At 37.0% G+C, this 22321-nt stretch overlaps 1 protein-coding gene across 3 annotated transcripts in view; it reads right to left on the bottom strand.

Moving 5' to 3' along the window:
- PTPRR (protein tyrosine phosphatase receptor type R) overlaps nucleotides 1-22321 on the bottom strand; it is a 278487-nt gene that overhangs the window by 148184 nt on the left and 107982 nt on the right. Inside the window, exon 1 of one of the 3 annotated variants that reach the window (XM_005571534.4) lies at nucleotides 1441-1529. The exons of the other annotated variants lie outside the window; for them this stretch is intronic. Coding sequence (XP_005571591.3) covers nucleotides 1441-1461 — 21 coding nt within the window. The 5' untranslated portion in view covers nucleotides 1462-1529. Of the gene's footprint in view, nucleotides 1-1440; nucleotides 1530-22321 lie in introns of those variants that run through there. 3 annotated transcript variants of the gene reach the window in all.

The raw sequence follows: 22321 nt of genomic DNA on the forward strand, positions 1-22321 counted from the left end.
TGAGTAATTCGCAATAGCAATTTTAAAAATTAACTTGAAGACTATGAATGCTGTAGGGCAAGATATTTTGGTGTACAAGGCTAAGAAGCCACATCTTCTTTAAAGCTTGATTTCTTTTAAATGATAGATTTAAACAGGTTAGTCCTCCTCATATTAAAAACTATATATGCAACAAATATTAAAAGAAAATCACTAAAAACTTTCCTTTCCCTTTAGCCTGAAATCTTGCCGCTAAGCCCTAAATCCTGCTTGGAAATTCTTGCCAAGCCATAATTTGGCATTATTACCTGCTCATGTCTCACGCCAGAGATGTACTTAAAAAAATAAAATCAAATCTGGCAGCCCTTTATTTTGTGGGAAACAGAGCTTGACTTCTTGAATCAAATAATTTATTTGGGCCATCTTGATGACTGTTTTCTGCAATATTGAATCAGACAGAAAGTTAATCCAATTTTGTTATTAAGATGGATGTAAACACCAGATGCATTATTTTTTGACATTGTGATTCATCATCAAGGACCACAGATAAAATTAAAATTATCTATAACTTTGTACCAACAGCAGAATCATTATATTGTTTTTAAATATTCAAACTAAATTCTTATTTTTAATCTTTGTTGTCTGGAACTTTGTACAATGCCTAGAACACAGTGGAAACTAAATACATACTTTTTGAAATAAACAAGTGAAATAAACATTGTGTGAGGTTTTTCACCTGAGGATAGCACTTTCTATACAGATTAACTAATAAATTTATATATCATTTTTAACAAGAGCCATATTTAAGTCAACGTTAGAGTAAGGTTCTTGGTTTACTGATGAAAAACAAGAAAGCTGAGTTCCCCAGCTGGGAATTTAGCTGATGATGTCTCATAGCACTGACTTTCACTCACTGGACCCCACATGCAATTATAACAGAAGCTACTGACTAGTGTTTTAGTGAAGTCTGCACACAAACACAGGGTACCCGGGATGTCAATATTATAAAAATGTCTAGATTTAGTGAATTAACCCACTGTAATCCTCTCTCAATTTTCGTTTCTAGTCGTAGTCATCTTTTCCCCGATGTCAGTGTGGGAACCACACTAAACAAAACAAAGAAAATATCTGCTCCACTCAAGGTCCTTTACGAACTTTTGAGTTCTGTTCAAGTGAACATATTTGTAATTCTACTCTCCTTAGGATGATTATGAATTTTACAAGAAACTCCTTATGATTGTGGTAGGATCTTTATTAAGATATTTGAATGGTTGCATAGCATTTTCTTTTAATTTCAGACTTTTAGGCTAAAGATATTTCCCTAGATATCACAGAGGTTCTATGCTGACTCATTTATCTACATTTACATGAACAGATATAGACATAAATCTTAATATTTACCCTTCTAAGCTCTCAACATTACACCAAGGACCCTCTGCCTGTCATGAGAGATTATCTTACCTGTTTGGAAACTGACTGCATGTTGTGATGAAGTTGGCTTCCATTGGTACTGTTCTTTGTGTTATTTCCTCACCATAGCAAGCAGGACTAATCGTAAAGCTTTCTAAGCTTGTGTGCTGAGATGAAGCCTCATTTAGTCACCTGGAGGTAACCGCCTGGTACTATTTCTAGAGACATTGCGGATCCCAGGTCTACTGTAGCAGCCTGTGCTTTCCCAAGAGATATCCCAGGTGCTTGCTGTTTCAACAGTTTACTAGAATTGAAATTCATGGGGATTTTTTTTCCATGGGAATTAGCAAAACTGTAAGATGAGAACTTTCTGGGCTGTGGACAAGGTGTGTTGCATGAGGAATGTTTTTATCTTCCTGACTTAAAAAATATTAAATGCTCATAAGCTATTTTCATAATAAGCACAAATTTCTTTTCAAAGTTCCACTATTTCCACCAAAATTTTCTTACTTGGTGCTAGGGGCTTTACAGATATCTTATTTTAGCAGTCAGCATGACTTAGAAACAAGGATTATTATTAATTTTTATATTGATGAGCAAATTAAACGGACTCAATCAGAGGCAAAGTAACAAATCTGGGGTTCAAATACTGGTTGGTCTGATTTTCAAACTGATGATTTTTTTTTCTCACCATACCATACGCATACCATTACGATTGAACCCAGAGGGATTTCAGATAACTGTTGTAATTATTATTATTAGAGAAATATTTGGTCTAAAAACTAGATGGCAAGAAAAAATTAAGACATTATCGCCGTCTTTTAGAAGCTAATAGTCTGATAGAAAAAGGGTAGTTGAAACAGTAGGAATTCCATGAATTATGGACTCAAGTTATATGACATAACTCTAGCAAGGTTGCAATAAAACTTAATCATTTATACATTACTGGGCACATGGAATTGATTTTAAGGCAATAGGACACTGTTAAGAGTCTTAAAAATGTTCATCATCTTTAATCCAGTAATTCCCCATCTGCAAATTTATCTTAAGAAAATGATCTCAATGAATAAAAAATAAGCAGGCACAAATATTTGCTTTGTGACATAATAGTAAAAAATCAGAAGCAACTTAAATGAACATCAACAGTAAAAAGGATAATGTTACATCAACAGTAAAAGGATAATGTGACATCAACAGGATATAATTGTCTAATTCTTCCTTTCATTCCTGCATCATTAGTTCACCCTTTCTACTAGATCTTTCTAATTTATATTCAAATGTGTTATAATATTTCTCACATTAAAACAAAAGCGGAACAAATCCAAATATCCTGTTATCCGGCTACCGTTTCTTTTTGTTAATCACAGTTTAAACAAAAGGTCTCAAAAGAGTTGCCCATATTTATTGTTTCTAATTCCTCTTTCCACCTCCCATTCTCCCTGTATCAGCTCCTGTTAAACTAAACCAGGATTGCTACATCCAATGTTCAATCCTTAATCTTCCTCCTGTTGACTTTCCTCCTTTACACAAATGATTCCTTCCTCTGCCCTGATACCGTTTCCTGCCTAGGCTTCCAGGGTGCCACATTTTCTTAGTTTTGCTTCTCATTGGCCATTCCTTTTCAAGTTTCCTTTGCTTATTTGTCCTCATCTTCCTCACCTCTATACAATGGACAGCCCAATGCTCAATTCTTATTCTCTTCTTTTCCTCTATAGTCTCAAATTAAGCAGGATCTCTCCCTTAGAACTCAAGACTCATGCATCCAGTTGCATCCTTGACATACCTCCTTAGATAACTAACTGGATCTTGTCCACACTGAACTCCTGATTCCTACTCTACTCACCTCTACCCTGCATCTGTTCCTCTGTCAATTCTCTTCCTTTCCATAACTAACAACTTCAATCTTTCCTGCGCTCAGGTTAAAAAACCAGCCATCCCGGGAGGCAGAGGTTGCAGTGAGCCGAGATCGCACCACTGCACTCCAGCCTGGGCGACAGAGGGAGACTCCATCTCAAAAACAAAAAAACAAAAAACAAAAAACAAAAACAAACCAGCCATCATTCTTGTCTCCCTTCTTTCCCTCCAGAGTTGGTAAAACCGGTTAGCATTAACTATGAACAATTTTCAGAACAAGACCATTTCTACCACCTCCACATCTATCATGGGCCAAAGCCACTGCCAAAGCAGGTCTCCCTGCTTCCACTCTGCCTTTTATAGTTTATTTTCTGCAAAAACCTGGAGTAATTTCTGAAGCCATAAATTAGATCATGCCAGTACTTTTTTAAAAAAACCCTCTGAAGGCTTCTAACTCATTCAGAATAAAATTATAATCTGACATGGTCCTATTTGATCTCTCTAATAGCACCCCCCCATCTTCCACCACTCTTCCTCATCTTCCACTTCATTTTAGTCTCCTTGCTGCTTTTCAAACACACCAAGCCCCCGCCAGCCTCAGAGCCTTTTTAAACTGTCTCACTGTTAGAAATCCTCTCTCTGAGATATCTGCAGGGCTCACTCCGTCCCTTCATTCAGGTCTCTACTGAAACATTACATTTTCAGAGATGCCTCCGCTAATCAGACTTTTTTAGAATACCACCCTTCCTGTCACCGTCTGCCTCCTTACCTTGCTTTATTATTTTTTTCCTTAGCACTTCTCATCATTGATGTGTTATGTTCTGTTCCTATTAGAAGGTATGCTTCAAAAGAGCAAGGATTTTCGCTGTTTGACTTACTGATGATCCACAGAGCCTAGATAATGCTTGGCTTATGGCAGAAGCTCAATAAATATCTTTCAGATGAATGAATAAAGGTCTATAATATTAGGTGAAATAAATATAATGCAAATATATGTATATGGTAATTACAACTACATAAATCTGTTAGTCTATAAGATGTAATGGTTTTATAAGATCCAAAAAATGCAAAATAGTTGTGGGTGATGGAATTTGAATAAAATATTTTGTTGAGCCAATTGCAGATATTTTTAAAATACAAAATTACCATGTCTATCTGGAAAATGATGGCAGTTGACTGTTACAGAGAATGCAGTGGCTATTTTTGAGAAATGACTTGCTTCAACCACATATCTCAGAGGCAAAAAACCACAATGATTTCAGAGTTAATACCACTCTCCACATTTGGACATCATTTCCCATTAGGTACAGCACACCAGTTAAGTGCTATGATTCAAAGTCAGACTGTCTGGGTCTGAAGCATAACTCTTCAACTCAGCTGGATAAACCTGGGCTAGTTACTTAACCTCTCACAAGGTCAGTTTCTTCATCTGAAAGAGAAGATAATGGTCTACTGTGTCTGAAGTTGTTAAGGGGATTGATTGAGAAAGCTTCTAAGATGTGTAGGATGTTGCCTGGAACCTAATATGCACTCAATAAATGTTACCATTAAGTAGTTTTGTTATTATTAAGTTGGGCAGAGATTTTCACAGACGAAATTCAAAATGGTTAAATGACGACTAATAAGTGGCAGAATTAGGCCTTCTTACCCCATATTTAATTTTTCAACTATGTCATGTGGCTATTCTTCAGGAGACAAGTAAAGATTGGACCCATTCTGCTTAGTATGGTTGTCTCTTGGTGAACTTTTTTGTCATATCTCATATCTATGTCATAATTTACTAATAGTGGCATCTCATAAGTGATGTAAATTTCAAACTTATATTTTACAATTAGCTTATTTTAAAAATATGGACAATAAGATGTAATTATTTTAAAGACTGTTTAAAAACTTTACGTTTCAGATAATTAAAAAATTCTCATATAGGGGATAGATATTAAGAAAAACACTAAATTTTGTACACATGCTGACTTCTGTTATATGAGAGGTCTTCAAAATCTTCATGGAAAATGCATATTGTGAAAAAAAGATGCATCAATTAAAATTTTTTTTGCACAAAATAAACTCAAATGAACTTGTAACATGTCTGAACAGGATCTAGTTTGAGGCACTAAGAAGAATGAGATATCAGTTTGAAAAGAGCCCCTGTCAGAGCGACATTAATTCTTCCAAAATTGAAGAATTTTAGCAGAATTCTATTTAAGGAAAGACAAAAACCAAATTTATGGTGAAGTTTGGATAGAAGAATAGTGAAATCATTAATGATCTACTAAAAGTTTATTGGGACAATGTACCAAAGATATCAGCAGTTTACCAATGGATAACTCGTTTTAAGAAGGAATGAGACAATGTTGAATGTAAAGCCTGCAGTGCAGATCATATCAATTTGCAAGGAAAATGTTTATTTTGTTTGTGCCCTAATTGAAGAGGGACAATGATTAACAGCAGAAACAATAGCCAATACTATTGACATATCAATTGGTTCAGATTACACAGTTCTGAATGAAAAATTAAAGTTGAGCAAAGTTTCAACATGCTGGGTGTCAGAATCATGCCCAGATCAGAGCAGAGTTTTCAATGGAAATTCTAAGTAAGTGGGATCAAAATCCTGAAGCATTTATTTGAAAAATTGTAACAGGAGATTAAAAATGGCTTTATCATGTTTAATCTTGTACAATCTTGGAGACAAAGCATAATCAAAGCAATGGCTACCAAGAGGTGGAAGTGGTCCAGTCAAAGCAAAAGTAGAATCAGTCAAGAGTGAAGGTCGTGGCAACAGTCTTTTGGGATGCTCGAGACATTTTGTTTGTTGACTTTCTGGAGGGCCAGAGAACAATGACATCTACCTATTATGAGAGTGTTGTAAGAAAGTTAGCCAAAGCGTTACTAGAAAAACACCTGGGAAAGCTTCACCAGAGAGTCCTTCTTCACCACAACAATGTTCCTGCTCATTCTTCTCATCAAACAAGGGCGATTTTGTGAGAGGTTTGATGGGAAATCATTAGGCATCCAACTTACAGTCCTGTTTGGCTTCTTCTCATTTACTTTGGTTTCCTAATCTTAAAATATATTTAAAGGGCACCAATTTTTCTTCAGTTAATGATGTAAAAAATATTATATTGACATAGTTAAATTCCCAGGACCCTCAGTTCCTTAGGGATAGACTAAATGGCTGGTATCATTGTCTACAAAATTGTCTTGAACTTAAAATGGAGCTTTTGTTGAGAAATAAGATTTATATTTCTTATTTTTATCTTTTAATTCCATTTTCCATGAACTTTTTGAAGTTCCCTCATATACCACAAGCTAACCACATTTCTTTACTAATGAACTATTTAACAGTGTTTGAAAAAATTGCGGAGAAGATGTTAGCTAGTTAACCCAGATATTTTGTCTCTAGAGTCCCCCCGTAGACAACAGATGAAAATTCTGGAATCATATGTGAAATTTTAAAAATGTACATGTAATCACATTATAAAAATATTTTGTAAAAGATGTTTGTTGCTTAACTCAGTTGCCAAAAATACAGACCTAATATGAGAATGGCCATTGCTAGAAATAATGGTGTGTCCACCTGGGGATTCAGGAAAATCTGGCATAACCAGAAGAACTATGAGCTAGAAATAATTATGTGTCTATTTACATGAATGACTAAATAACTTCTCAGAATGAAATTTGTCCTAAGTGACCTGAGGGCTAGGTCTCAAAAGAGGAATTTAAGGACAATAAACTGGAGTGAAATGGAGGGGAGGGAAGAGGAACGTAGATCAAAACTTGTGTCAGAACTCTGGGGAAATGAAGTCTGAAATAAAAACAAAATGAAACGAAGCCTCTACGACATTTTGGGCAAATACATAACTAAGGAACACACACAAATGGAGGAAAAGACACAAGAGAAGACTCCCTTTCCTTTGGTGGTATTTAGTGCAGAGCTTCAAGCCCAGAGGGCCTCTGACAGCTAATCAATACACATGGGTCCTCAATGATTAGACACAGGACCTTGAATCCCAGCAGCAAGTAGAGAACAGTGTCCTTGGTGCAGATATCAATGACATCGGGATCAATCCTGGAAATCCTGACATAGCCACGGGCAGATACTACCACTGCCAACAGCTATGGCACTGCCAACAGCTATGGCAATTTCCTGTGCACAGGAGACCCCACAGAAGGTGACAGATTCCATAGAAGGTGACCTGGAGAGTAAGGGCAGAAAACTTCGCTTCTGCATATGTCATGCAAAACCAAAAGAACCATTCTTACGAGAGAAAGTGGATGTCTTCTAGAGATTCAGAGTGGGACAATTGAGAAGGGCTAGAGATCTAGTGATAATTGATGTGTAGGGGTGTGGTAAGGGAGAGGGTAGGGAGATTACAAATCTCTGTTATAATGCAAGTCTTATTGTCATGCTAGTATGGCTAGGACAGTATGTTTGTTTTTTTAAAAAAAACCTTTTGGGATGCCACATACTCTAACATATTCTCCTTGTCATTTTTTACCTGGCTTACTATTTATCAAAATTCAGGTCTCAGTTCAAATGACCCTTTCTCAGGGGCTCTTTTGTTACACACCCAACTTCTATTAAATTACATCTCCTATTTCCTAAGGTGACATTCTTTCTAAATATAACTATAATATTCTTTGAAGACTCCAGCAAATTCAAGTAAATAGGATGTTGGAATAGCTTCAAAACAGAATAATAAGAAAGTTGATCAACATTTGATGATTTTCCAGAAAGCCACAAATGAAAATTTCACAGTAACCCTAAAATAAGATAAATCCTCATCCACTGAATGTGTGAGAATAAATTCACTGTTTGTTATTAACTCATAAGAATTCTTCTGAGTATATTACTTTTGACTTTTTATTACCATAAAAATATAGCTGCATCATTTATTATTCATACAGTCCATTAGAGTGTGTATACATATCATTTCTATTTGTATTGCAAACTAGAGAAATATATGAGTACCTCAAAATTTATTATTCTCTTTATCCCAAAGGCAGCGACAAAGTTTTAAGATTTATTGTCATTGGTAGAATTATTCTTGATACAAAAAGTAAACAAAAATCTTAAATATGTTTGGTTATCAAATGCATCTTATTTGATGTGCATACTTTATGGTACTTGATTTTGGAGTACTGCTCACTGCCATGTATTTTGAGGAAGGCAATTGCTAAATAACAAATTGTCAAAAACATTTTATTGGGTCCTATATGTTCAAAATGTATTTAGCAGATTTCTTTTCTTTTTTTTTTTTTTTTAGACAGAGTCTCGCTCTGTCACACAGGCTGGAGTGCAGTGGTGCGCTCTTGGCTCACTGCAACCTCCATCTCCAGGGTTCAAGTGATTCTCCTGCCTCAGCCTGCCAAGTAATTGGGACTACAGGTGCTTGCCACCATGCCCAGCTAATTTTTGTATTTTTAGTAGAGATTGGGTTTCACTATGTTGGGCAAGCTGGTCTCGAACTCCTGATCTCAGGTGATCCACCTGCCTTGGCCTCCCAAAGTGCTGGGATTATAGGCATGAGCCGTCATGCCTAGTTGTATTTAGCAGATTTTTAATAACAGATAATCTGCCTTCCATTTCATTTGACGGCCCTGACATAGACACAATAAAAGTGAGTAAAATGAGTTTCTGTGTCCCTCATTAGAATATACACTTTTTTTTAACATTATATTTTCCCTAGCCTTGTAAACATTGACTCTATGACTGTGAATTAAATCTTACCAAGTGCCAAGTAGCACCTTTAAGACAAAATAGATATGTGATTTATAAATATGTGTTTTGGTTTAACATAATCAGTAATTTTATCAGTGGTAAAGATAATCATGGAAGCTAAGGAAAATTACATGCTTCTCAACAAATGTATTAGATTCCTGCCCTGTGTCTAAAAATGAATTACCAAGGTAGAAAACACATCTCTTCCTTTGAGAATTTACATTTTTAGGGGATCACAATAGACATAAATAAACCATGAAAAGGAAATTAATGAAATGCCACATTGGCTGTAGCTGTACATTAAAAAAAAAAATCCAGTGTGATTTAAAAAAATTTTTTAACTAAGCCTGGGCGCAGTGGCTCACATCTGTAATCCCAGCACTTTGGGAGGCCAAGGCAGGTGGATCATCAGGTCAGGAGTTCGAGAGCAGCCTGACTAACATGATGAAACCCTGTCTCTACTAAAAATACAAAAAATTAGCTGGGCTTGGTGGTGTGCGCCTGTAATCCCAGCTACTCAGGAGGCTGAGGCAGGAGAATCCCTTGAACCCAGGAGGCAGAGGTTGCAGTGAGCCGAGATTGCGCCACTGTACTCCAGCCCGGGGTACAGAGCAAGACTCTGTCTTAAAAAAAAAAATTAACTAGATTGTCTAAACACATTATAAAATAAGCAATAATTCATGAAGGAGTATGGATAAGTCATATCCTTCTCTTTGCTCTTGACTATGCCTTGCTCTTTCAAGCTTTCTCTTTGGATGTACTCTTGTTTTGTTTCCCTGGCTTGGAATGAATGTTTACTTGATTCACTCAACAAATATTTATTGAGTTTCTGATATATGCCAAGGAATGTTGGGCATACAGTAGTTATGAAGGCCTCATCTCTGTCCTCACAGTACTGTGAAAGCTCTTTTCTGCTCTTATCAAAGGCAAAATCCCTCCACTTATGCTCCCACCCCCTGCTGTGTTCTCAAGAATTTTCTTTCCTTTTCATTTTCTGTATCATCAGTTTCTCCTTCACTACTGGGTTATTCCTACAAGTGTATAAATATATGTAAGTTACCTGGAAAATTAAACCTTTATAGATTCCACGTCTCTCTCTACCCATTGTCCCACTTCTTTGTTTCCACATAAAATATTTTCAAGCAAATCATCTACGGTTTCTGCCTCATTGTCGTCTCTGTTACACTCTTCAATCACTCTAATCTGACATTATCTCAACAACAGAAAGAAACCAATCATGTCAATGGTCTCACCAATGACCTCCATACTGCCACGTCCAATAGACACTGTGTGTCCTTATCTAGTTCTCAGGATCATTTTGGCACCATTGAGTACTCTTGTCTTCTTGAAACGTTCTTCTCTTAGCTTCTGTGGCATCATATATTCCTGGGTTTTCTCCAATGCCAGTGGTGTTCGTTCTCATCTCCTTCACTGGCTCCTCTTCCTCTATTCAACTTCTTAATGCTGATGAGGCTTAGGGTTCCTGCCTGGACACTTTCTATTTTCTACTCTTTCTATACTCTTTCCCTAGGAAATGTTATTCAGTCCCATGTTTTACACATTCTATGTGCTGATATTTTCCAAATGTCTCTGTCTTCAGCCAAGGTCTTTCCTCTGAGTTCCACAGACTCTTATATTTAACCTTGTATCTCAATTGGGATGTCTAAAAGGAATCTCAAATTCAAGGTGCCCAAAATTGAGATTCTGATTATTTTTAAACCTGTCATTCTAACATTCCCATTTTAGTAAATGGAACTACTAATCATTCAATTATACAAGTAAAAACCTGGGAAGTACCTGTGAATCATGTTCTTCCCTCACCACACCCACTCCATCCTCAGATCTGTTAGTTCTACTTCCAAATATACAAGAAAATCTTCCCATTTTTATCTGTCTCCACTGTCAGCACCAAATTCAGCAACTGTCACCTATGCCTTGGGATACTATTATAGCATCCCGGCTTCCATTCTTGTCCCTTTCCAATCCATTCTTCATATAACGTCAAGAGAAATATTTTTAAAATATATACTAGATCAAATCTATTTTATGTGTTCCGTGCAGAAACTCTTTAAGGTGTCTTTTCCTACTGCTTTTACAACACGCTCCACAGCTCACCCTAGTTTACAGAGCCCTGCATATCTATGTCTCTGGCTCACTTCAGTGGCCCTGTCTTTCTTTCCAGTGCTCCAGCCACACTGCCCTAGTTTCTGTTTTGCAAACCCTTCCTTCGGTTCATAATGTTGATCTGCCAAATCTTGAAATGCTGCTTACTCTGATTCATCAGGTCTTGGCTTAAATGCCCATCTTCATGGAGGCCGCTCTAATCATTTTATCTAAAGAAGCATCGCACCCCCACCCTCATCACATTCTCTATCTCAGTATCTGGTATGTATCTTACACAGACCTTATTATAGTCTCTAATAACCCCATTTGTGTGGGCTTATTTGTTGTCTTAATATTAGCTCTTTGAGGAGTGAGCCCCTTTGCCTTGTTTAACCCAGTGCCTATCCTAGTTCCTGGTACATAACTAGGTGCTCAATAGATTTTTGTTGCATAAATAAATGCAGGCAAACAGAAAATAATAAAAAGTGGAAGGAAATAGTAAATAACAAAAAGTAGTCTAAGGATCTTGGTAGAAGAAGTATAAGGGGCTCCATAAGCAATCTTTTAAGGGCACCAGTCAGAGAAAGAGAAGTCTAAGCTCCACTTACCTCCCTAACCATACGTGTACACATTAATTTTTATCCTCAAATAACAGTCCAGAGTACCTATAGCTTAAAGTACACCATTTAGCCATGTAGGATACGTCTATGTCTATATGTGTTGGATATGCATGCCATATACACATACCACATGTATGTTATATGTACCTATATTAAATAAAACACTCTTAAATCTAGACATACCTCAATGTATTATTTTATAATTACTTAAGTATATTGTTCTTGATTCCTTAGTTGTTAAAATTTTCAATTGAGGTCCCAGCATCACATGTTTATTTCCTCTAAAATAAAGCTTCATCTTTATATATTGAGCTTTGGCAAGATGACATTTCAAAGAAATTAAGAGCCATGAGAGAAATTAATCTGTACTTCTAACAAGCAGTGTTCAGATGTAATATTTATATTTCTTTGTCATTAAAGATGTTACAGAACTGATTTTTTTACCCTATGGGTATATATTTTCACATAGATATCAAATTTATCAAATTTCCATTAAGTAACAAAAAGTCAACTCTTTCTTGGAAATAAACATCAGAAAATATCTTTGGTGATGAGAAAAAGAAGAGCACTCTAAATGTTTGATGTGCAAATCATTTCAAAGAAGAGATGAGTTTTTATAAAATAAGTCCAGTCCAAGCCGTTTTTTAAATTTACAGCACCCATAATAATCCATGCCACAAACACTTTGTCACGTAGCAGGGCAGGTCATGGGGCAGAATCTCAGAGAGAGCAGCAGCAGGTAGGCTTCTCAGCCAGCCCTTTTAATTAGTAGCTCATCATAAATATTAATCACATTGTAACAGGTGATTCAGAAGAAACCAATAGTCACAAAGATATGGTTAAAATACATGACAGCGTAGACAGTTCTGGTTTCTTTGATGTTCAGTCTACCTATTTACCTGGAAGTGCAGCCAGCATCTGGGAATATAACAACCAATGTTTGAAGGCGCTTGAGACTGTAATGAATGTGGGCACATACATTAGTTTGGCTATTTCGCTAAAACAAAATACCAAAAGCTAACAAAGAATAGGCATACTAAAACACCAGAGGTGCATGATCAAGCGGCTTCCTGTCTCTTGAAACTTGTTTAAACCCTTTCCCCCTTACCCACTGCATTTTAGACATACTGTTCCCTTTTTTTTGTGCTTAGGTTATAGAGCTTGATGTGGAAGTTCATGAGTACTTACAAAATGAGATATGGTATCAAAGAGAGTCAGGAACCTGCTGACACACTAGGTCAGTGATTAGGGCAAAAAAGGATGGGGCTAAGAGGAGCAATAAGCAGAAACTTGAATATATAAAGTTTCATATCAAGAATAATAAAAAGAGCTAACACTTAGGTAACACTTGCTATGTCCCAGTCACTGCAAATACTTAAACTTAACACATTGACCCAATTAATCTTTACAGCAAATTCATAAAGTAGGTATTATTTTCATTTACTAATGAGGTAACTGAGGCTCAAAAGTATTAATGAGGCCAGGCGTGGTGGCTCATGCCTGTAATCCCAGCACTGTGGGAGGCTGAGGCGGGTGGATCATCTGAGGTCAGGAGTTCAAGTCCAGCCTGGCCAACATGGTGAAACCCCGTCTCTACTAAAAATACAAAAATTAGCTGGGTGTGGTGGCGCATGCCGATAATCCCAGCTATTCAGGAGGCTGAGGCAGGAGAATCGCTTGAACCAGGGAGGCGGAGGTTGCAGTGAGCTGAGATTGTGCTATTGCACTCCAGCCTGGGAGACAAGAGTGAAACTCCATCTCAAAAAAAAAAAGTATTGATGACTTTTCCTAAGGCCACATGTCTATTAAGCGATGCACCTTCTCCCCCCAAGTCCCACCACACATGGTATTCATTCACATGAAGATAATAAATTAGTTTTAATAACAATTTTTAAAAAAGAACCAATGTAGCATAGTAGAATGAAAGTAAAAATAGAGTAAAAAGATTTATAATAAAATATAAAGATTTAGGTTATGACCCTGAATCTTCCTCTAATTGTACAAACTAGGCAGTTCCTTTATATATCTGGTGTTCAGCATTCTTAGTTGGAAACAGATGGAGTTGGGCTCCACCTTCTTAAAGTCCATTGTGATGGTTAATTTCACGTATTAACTTGGCTGGGCTATGGGGTACCAGTTATGGGGTACCCAGATATTCGGTTAAACATTATTCTGGGTATGTCTGTGAGAGTGTTTCTTGATGATGTTAACATCTGAATTGGAAAACTGAGTAAATCAGATTGCCTCCCCATTGTGGATGGGCCTCTTCCAATCTGTTGAAAGCCTGAATAGAACAAAAGACTCACCCTCCCCCAAGTGAGAAATAATTTACTTTCTCTGCCTGTCTTTGAATTGGGACACCGGTTTTCTCCTGCTCTTGTACACGGATTCAGATTTGAACTTACACCATTGCCTTTCTTGGTTTTCATGTCTTTGGATTACAACTGAAACTTGCATCATCAGCTCTCCTGATTTTCAGGCTTTTGGACTTGGACTGGAACTATACTATTGGTTCTCCTGGATCCCCAGCTTGCTGACTGCAGATCTTGGGACTTCTCAACCTCCATAACCACATGAGCCACTCCTTATAATCAATCAATCTGTCTGTCTGTCTGTCTGTCTATCTATCTATCTATTTATCTATCTATCTATCTCTGTCTCCCTCCCTCCCTCCCTATCTTCCATTGCTTTTGTTTCTTTGGAAAATCCAGACTAATATATCCATCTAATATTACTGACAATCCAGAATAAACAGCTTTTCCTAAGATATTGTGATTGAACTCTTCTTTCTCCCACATCCTCCTTATAGAAAGTTTTGGCTTTCATCCCATAGATATGAGGGTAAAAACAGATGGTGCAGGGGTGTCGCAGAGTAGACTGTGGCCACCAAATTGAGAGAATATTTATTGGAAACCTGTAAGAATCAGTTTGTCTTTAGCTCACATTGCTGAACAGAATGATTGTACAGTATAAATAATTGTCACCCTCTACTTTGGCTCCCTTGCCTGATAGCAAAGAAAAAAATGTTAGATCATATGGTGTTCTCATTGAAATAAAATAAATAATACTAAAATAATTATTGAATTATTTATAAAACACAAACAGCACCAGCTTAAAACAGCTGTCTTTGAAAACATAATTTGTTAAATTAATACAACTTCATAAAGAGTAATATTTTCACAGATGTCTTTTCATGATTGATGAAATACTGTCTCATTTACTCTATCAGGCAATGATGAGCAAATTATATTGGGAAGACTTACGTAGAAGAAGTCATATTTTGTCAGATTTTAATCAATATATGGTTATGGGAATTAGGTATAACATACAACCATTAAAATGGCTTTAAATATTAATGGCAATGACAGGGCAGTGATTTTGTCATTTACCTCCAAATGTACTGTTGTACTTTTTGCAAACATCTGTTAGATAATAATTAAGAAACAAGACACATTAAAGTGCTGGGATTTTTAGAGATTATATTGTCTTATCTCTCTAAATTTACAAATGCATTTAACAAAATTTAGAGTAAGTTAGTTTCCCATCTGGGGTCATGAAGCTATTGGAAGACCTGGTTTTAGAACCCAGGTTTTCAGATGTCTATGCCAGGGATTCTTTCTCTTTGTTTCCAACATTTGTAATTGGTGTCTATATCTTGAGATGTAGCTTTTCAATATATGATTCTGTGAGACTATAAATAAGTAATTACTTTCAGTATTGAATAAAGTTTCTTCCAATACGGTGCTTTGGAAATTGTTGATTTAAGAAAAGTTAGGCCTGAAATGTCAATGTGAATTTAACTTTTGGTCTACATATGTCAAAGTTACCTACTTTAACTCCCGAGAATGAGTTTTTGGGCAAAATATTATCATGTAGATTTGGTTTCTATTACATGCTCCATAGAATAGAAGCCAATTTGATAAGGCTACCTGTTAATTTTATCTTCAAAACCCAAATTTAGAAAGAATATTTACCATATCTTAGAAAAGTAAATTTTTGATTTGAGGTATGTGAAGGTTTTGTCACTAAAGAAGTTGCCATCAGCTCGTGAGCCAAATTGCTGGATTGTGCCCCTAATCTCTGAAGCACTCCTGGGGGCACAATACAGTAATTCCAAATTTCAAATTTTTACAGAATATCATTTCTTTAAAACCTTCTCCTGGCCAGTAGAGTCCAGGGACCAGTTCTGAGTATAGGGAGTTAGTACCTGCAGATAACAGAAATAAAATTACAGGGCAATCACCAAAAGAAGCACTCTTTGGGTTTGTCGATACCAAGTCCAGATGTCCAGAGTTGAATACTAAATCTAAGTGGAAATACCAAGAAGAAGCAGTATGCAAATTCAAGTAGATGAGAGGCCAAAAAGTACTTCACAAACGTGCAACAACTTGAAGCTTGTGGTAAAAAGATCAGTTGGAAAATCTCACTGGACCACTGGATAGGTGCTCTGGTGGCTTCCCATACAGTTCTCATAGGTTCTACTGGGAGAATTCTAGGATCATGCCAAGACAATAATGTCCATGGAGAAACAGAAGGAAGTCATGCAGAAGTAAAACAAGGAAAATATAATGTCTGAGGAAAGAGATTCTCTACCATTCTTTACTACCTATCAGAAGGCAGGTCAGTTTCGTCTTTCTAAGCATGATTAGGCCATTTGTATCTATCTGATGAGGAAACAGAATTGATCATTCTCAAAAATTATTTGCAATTGATCTTCTTTACTGCCACAAAGGTGTGCATGCATGTGTGCTTGTGTATATGCCTGCATGGGTGTGTGTAACATGCATGTGCAGGTGTGTGTGTATTCAGATGGATGGCAGGTCTAGGATAAGAGGCATATAGGATGAAAAATTTAAGGAGATACCCACTCTTAGGGAAGTGAAAGCATTTGGCATTTTGGGGGTTTAGAAATGGAATTCAAATAAGATAGTCTGTTTGTGTAACCCTGAGAGTGAGCGTCTTCTTAAATTTTGTGCCTTCAATGCCTCTCTTGTTTCACCTGTTCCTGGTGCTCTCTCTCTCTCTCTCTCTCTCTCTCTCTCTCTCTCTCTCTCTCTCTCTCTGTGTGTGTGTGTGTGTGTGTGTGTTAAGGTTAACTTTAACTTTGGGTCTTTATTTCTTGTACCCTTGTTATAGTTAGGTTGGTTGGCTGGTTATTTTCTTTACCATTGAAGACCTCTGGGCCAGGTGTGGTGGCTCACTCCTGTGATCCCAGCACTTTGGGAGGCCGATACGAGCAGATTGCTTGAGCTCAGGAGTTTGAGATCAACCTGGGCAACATGGCAAAACCCTGTCTCTACCAAAAAGTATACAAAAATTAGGCAGCCATGGTGGCATACACCTGTAGTCCCAGCTACTTGGGGGGCCGAGGTGGGAGGATCACTTGAGCCTGGGAGGTTGATGCTGCAGCTGCAGTGAGCCATGATCGCACCACTGCATTCCGGCCTGGGATACACACAAAAAAAGAAAACTCCTGATGCTAGCTAATTAAATAAGAAGTAAACTCACCTACATCTTCATAGAAATACTATACCAATGTCCATATGGCTCAATGCAATTTAAGAAAGTTTGCTCAGGGCCACACAAGAAGTTAATGACAGAAATGGGATTCGAATCAGTCTGTTTCCTGGTTCCTGGCTTCCACCACACTCCCCACTGACTCCACACGCAAAGACAGACTGTTGACAGCCTTGATGAACGTGCGAACATGCTGTAAACCACGGGTCACTGCACTGGTGTTTGTGGAAACTCAAGTTTCAAGATGATCATTTCTACAAAAAGAAAGCTTTTAGTTTCCAGATTGTTCATTGTGAAAATTTGAAAAAATAGTATAAAGAAATAAAGATCATGTCCATATAGTCACTAAAAGATAGCAATATTTTCTCTCTCCCCATGCTTATTTTGTCACATATGAACAAGACAGTATATATCCTTTATATCATTAATTTTTCTTTCACAGAAAAAGCCTTTTACTTTCTATGATGTTATTCTTTTGTTGTCACTTAATATTTGATGCCATTTTCTAAACCAAAAGTATAGGTTTATCTTAGCATTGTGTAAATATTTTAAAACATATTTAATTAGTTCTTATTGATGGACATTGATGCTGTTTCTATTTTATCCTGTAACATTCTTTTTGTACTTCTTGTAAAACTTTCTTAGAATTTATAGAATTAGTCAAAATCTATGATTTTTGAGGGAGTTTATGTATATGTATATATATCATTTTATTATTTACTATTATTTTTGGGAGAAGATCTCACTCTGTGGCCCAGGCTGGAGTGCAGTGGTGTGATCATAGCTCACTGAAGCCTGGAGTGAGCTATGATCCTGGGCTTCTGGGCTTAAGCGATCCTCCCACCGCATCCTCCCAAGTGGCTGGGACTACAAGTGTGCACCACCATGGTGGGTTCCTTTTATATTTTTTAAACTTGTGCAGAGATAGGGTCTGCCTATGTTGCTCAGGCTAGTTTTAAACTCCTGGTCTCAAGTGATCCTCCTGTTTCAGCTGGGACGTTTTATAATTTTGCCAAGTTGCCCTTCAGGGAGGTTGTAAAATATGAATTTCCACCAGCAGTTTATTAAACATGAGTTGTCTCATTTAATCCTCACAACAACCAAATGTGGTAGATAATATTATTGTTCCGATTGTAAGGATGAGGAAATTGGGATGCATTGCTCAATATTGGTTGTAAGTTGTGGAGTTGAAATTTAAACTGTGGCAGTTTGACTCCAGAGCCCACACTCTTAACCACTAGGCTATATATATATAGTTCTAATATTAGAAAAATTATGTTTTCATATAGTGTGTGTGGGTCTTGGCCAGAAACAGAATGTGGAATATAATCGTGCAAAAGCATAAAGTTCTTTATATGTAATATACAGACCTTTAAGTTCTGATGTGGTCTGCCCCTGGCCAAATGGTATAAAAGGCATTGATTTAGTCGATTTCTTACCCTCACAGGTCTGAGTTGACCAACCAACCAATTACAGATGTGTGTCTTCAGGAGGGAACAGGGAGAAACTGGAGCATGAGATCCATTCACTTGCATCCAAATCCTATGTATATTGGCTGCCTGTTTGGAAATCATTTCAAATGAAAGCAACCTTGAATTGGCTCTGAGTCATTACTCTAGACAGACTAGAGAGAGAGAGAAAGAGAGAGAACATTTCAGCATTTCAGTAGAACCCACAGTAGGAGACATTGTATGTTTACCGGAAAGTCTTGTTTGGGCTTAGTAGGTGATAAGATATCCAATTTGACCATAGATACTGGCATATATACAAGATATAGTGGTTGGAAAGAATGAACAAGTAATGCAGGTTAGGTCCAAATCATCAAGAACCTTGATTGCTGGGCTATGGAGTTTGAGTTTGATTTTGTAAGTTCTGGGAAACTACTGAAAGTTAAACCACTGGTCAAAGCAATAAAGGTCCTGTATGAATGAATCTCAAAATATCTTTGTAAATTCACAGCACATAACTTCCTTATAAGCACACTTGTACATTCTCTTAGATCCAGACATATCATACTATCATTTGCCTCTTCCTCAGACATGCCGTGCCATTTTTACCCCTATTGCCTTTCATTGTTTATTCTGTTCAGAATTGTAGTTTCCAATTCCTTTACCAAATCTTACTTATCCTAAAATCCCCAACCTAAGTGCTACTTCCATGATATTCTTACTCTAAATCAGAAATTGCTATTTTCCTCTCCTATGACTGATTTCTTTCTGTTTGATTTAGTTGTTCTGTGTGGAGATTGACCCCACAGAAATTCTGAAGTCCCTTCTTTTCTCTTGCCATTTCCCACCAGAAGGGTTGGAAAAACTAAATACTCATTTCTGCAGCCTTGCTTACACTAGGTGTGGTCACATGGCACAGTTCTGAGATGTCTGCAAGGAATTTAATAGGAAAGCTTATGTTTCCTTATTAAAAAGACAGGCAGTAGAAGGGGGCTCTTTGTCTCTTTCTCCTTCCTTCAACACTGACATGATGCTTAGAGATGTGCAGCTATTTTGCAACCAAGAGGTAGAGAGTACAAAGCCAGAAGGTACATGGAAAGGATGGAGAAGTAAAGGGATGGGACATTGTTGAACTACTGCATCTACTCGGGATTGCTCATGTGTGGACTTCTTATACATGAGAAGTTAAAGTTATTCACTGTATTAGCCTCTTAACTGAATTTGTTGGTTTTTGCTGCTGAATGCATTCCTAATAAATGTAATCTACTTGCCCATCTTTAAAAAAATGCATTATTATGAACTATAGTCATCATGCCGTACAATAGATAGCTTGAACTTATTCTTCTTCACTAAAGTTTATATCTTCTAACCAATATCTTCTCCCCCCACCCCACCAGATACAATGTACTTGTCCATTTTTACCACTGGATTCTAAATTTTAGTTCAGTATATTTTAAATTCCTTGATGGAAAGTTTTAAGTATCTTCATCTTTGTATTTATTTTTTATTGACGAACTTTTAGTACAGATCCTCAATAAATGCTAAATTGATTGAATATGGTTTCATCTATCAATACGAACAATTCAAATAAAAGTGAGAGAGAAACTTAACATGACCGCTAAATAAACATGATTTAAAGTTGTACTTTATAAAAGATATTCTGTGAAACTTTTTTTTTTTTTTTTTGAGACGGAGTCTTGCTCTGTCGCCCAGGCTGGGGTGCAGTGGCCGGATCTCAGCTCACTGCAAGCTCCACCTCCCGGGTTTACGCCATTCTCCTGCCTCAGCCTCCTGAGTAGCTGGGACTACAGGCTCCCGCCACCTCGCCCGGCTAGTTTTTTGTATTTTTTAGTAGAGACGGGGTTTCACCGTGTTAGCCAGGATGGTCTCGATCTCCTGACCTCGTGATCCACCCGTCTCGGCCTCCCAAAGTGCTGGGATTACAGGCTTGAGCCACCGTGCCCGGCCGAAACTTTTTTTTTTTAGATTTTAACATTTCCCTTGTTGATATATTGTCTAATTTTGGACAAGGGTGAACTCAGAATGTTACTGAGCCAGTTTCCGTCTTATTTAGATGAACTTTGAAATGGAAAGCATATTAGTAATTTGTTTTCATAAGATATCCCACAGGGAAAGATTAAACAATCACCAGCAGTCATGTAAATACAGCTGGACTTTTCTAGTGATGTCATCATGTTTCACTATTTATCATTCCTCATTTGGACTATTCCCTTATAAATACCACCAGGTAAGCATCAGACGGTTTGTGAAGCCCTAAAGATCTACCCTGAAGTTATTTTCAGTAGGTCTGTCCCCAGAAAAACTTCAGCTAAAATTAATAAGCAATTGGTGCGGTTGAATGGGATGACTCAAAGCACATACGGTCCCTAGAATTTGCTTTGCAGAAGTCAGGTATAAAATGTCAAGTGGTAGAACAGCTCAGTGTATTTCCTAACATTAGGTAGTAATATTAAAAACATTTAGTCTTTAAGAACACAGACATAATATCATTACTTTCACAGAGGTCTTTTCCCTCATTTTCTAGGTACACACAAAAATTAGTGGCAAAAGGTCAACGCATTATCTCTTTGAGAGTGATCATTTAACTTTTAACATTTACGAGTTTTAAAAGATCATTTTCTTGAATACTGAATTAATGCAACGATGTCACTGTTATGTATAATAAACATGAAAATCATACCAAAAACTTAAGTTGCCTGGAGGTGCTTACTGAGAAAACATTTCTCTGATAAATTGTTTGGAAGTTAAGTAGTTTCTCAACTAGAATGAGAATGCTCTAGTGAGAAATGTACCTAGAATTTTAAATGACAATAGCAATCTCAGTGCCATGCCTATTTCTTTCTCCTTAACAAAACAGCATGATTATATGTCTATCTTTCACAGAAAGACAAAAGCTCTCTGAGCCAATTACCTTTAAGGACCTTATATGTAAGAAAAGCAAACCTAATTGAAATGCGCTATGGCAATTCTATGACTGCACATCTTGTCAGCATTAACTAGGATTTGATTTAACTGATTATTCTCCTAAAGAGAAATGCATATTAGTGAATGTGCAGTGAAGCGTTTAACAAAAAGTCAGTGAGCCCTCAGGTATCTTTGTGATTTCTCAGAGACAGTAAGGACCGTGGGATGTAGATTCCCTATAATAAAACCTCACATCAATAAAAACACAAGATGAAAAAAAGAGTAACTTCAGCATAAATGTTAGATGTTTGCATTTGATGGACGCCACTGCAGTTTCTCAATCAGTGCAAAACAGACAAGGAAAGGTACTGTTCTGGAATAATAATTTCACGGGACATTATTATGAACTGACAGGTGCCTACAAAATATGACATTCTCATCCACATTTTATGTGGATTTTATGTCAGAAGTTCAGTAAACACGCTCCCAAATGTGAAATTCTTTGGGCAGCTTTAAAAGCAAGTGCAGACAGATATGATATTTATAGTCTGGCTGGTTAAATAGGTGAAAGTATGCATTTTTAAGAATGCTTTGGCAGTTTTCTGAGAAAAAAATTGCCTGCAAAAGGTTCAAAAGCAAATGCTATAGCTCTTATAATAAGTGCTTCTAAGTGAACACCATTAGGTAGAGGCAGGCCTCCATGCAAAAGACAGCAGAAATCTTACACCATCAACTCTGGTCTCCAG

The sequence above is a fragment of the Macaca fascicularis genome, chromosome 11 (assembly GCF_037993035.2).
Source record: "Macaca fascicularis isolate 582-1 chromosome 11, T2T-MFA8v1.1".
Classification (NCBI taxonomy): Eukaryota; Metazoa; Chordata; class Mammalia; order Primates; family Cercopithecidae; genus Macaca; species Macaca fascicularis.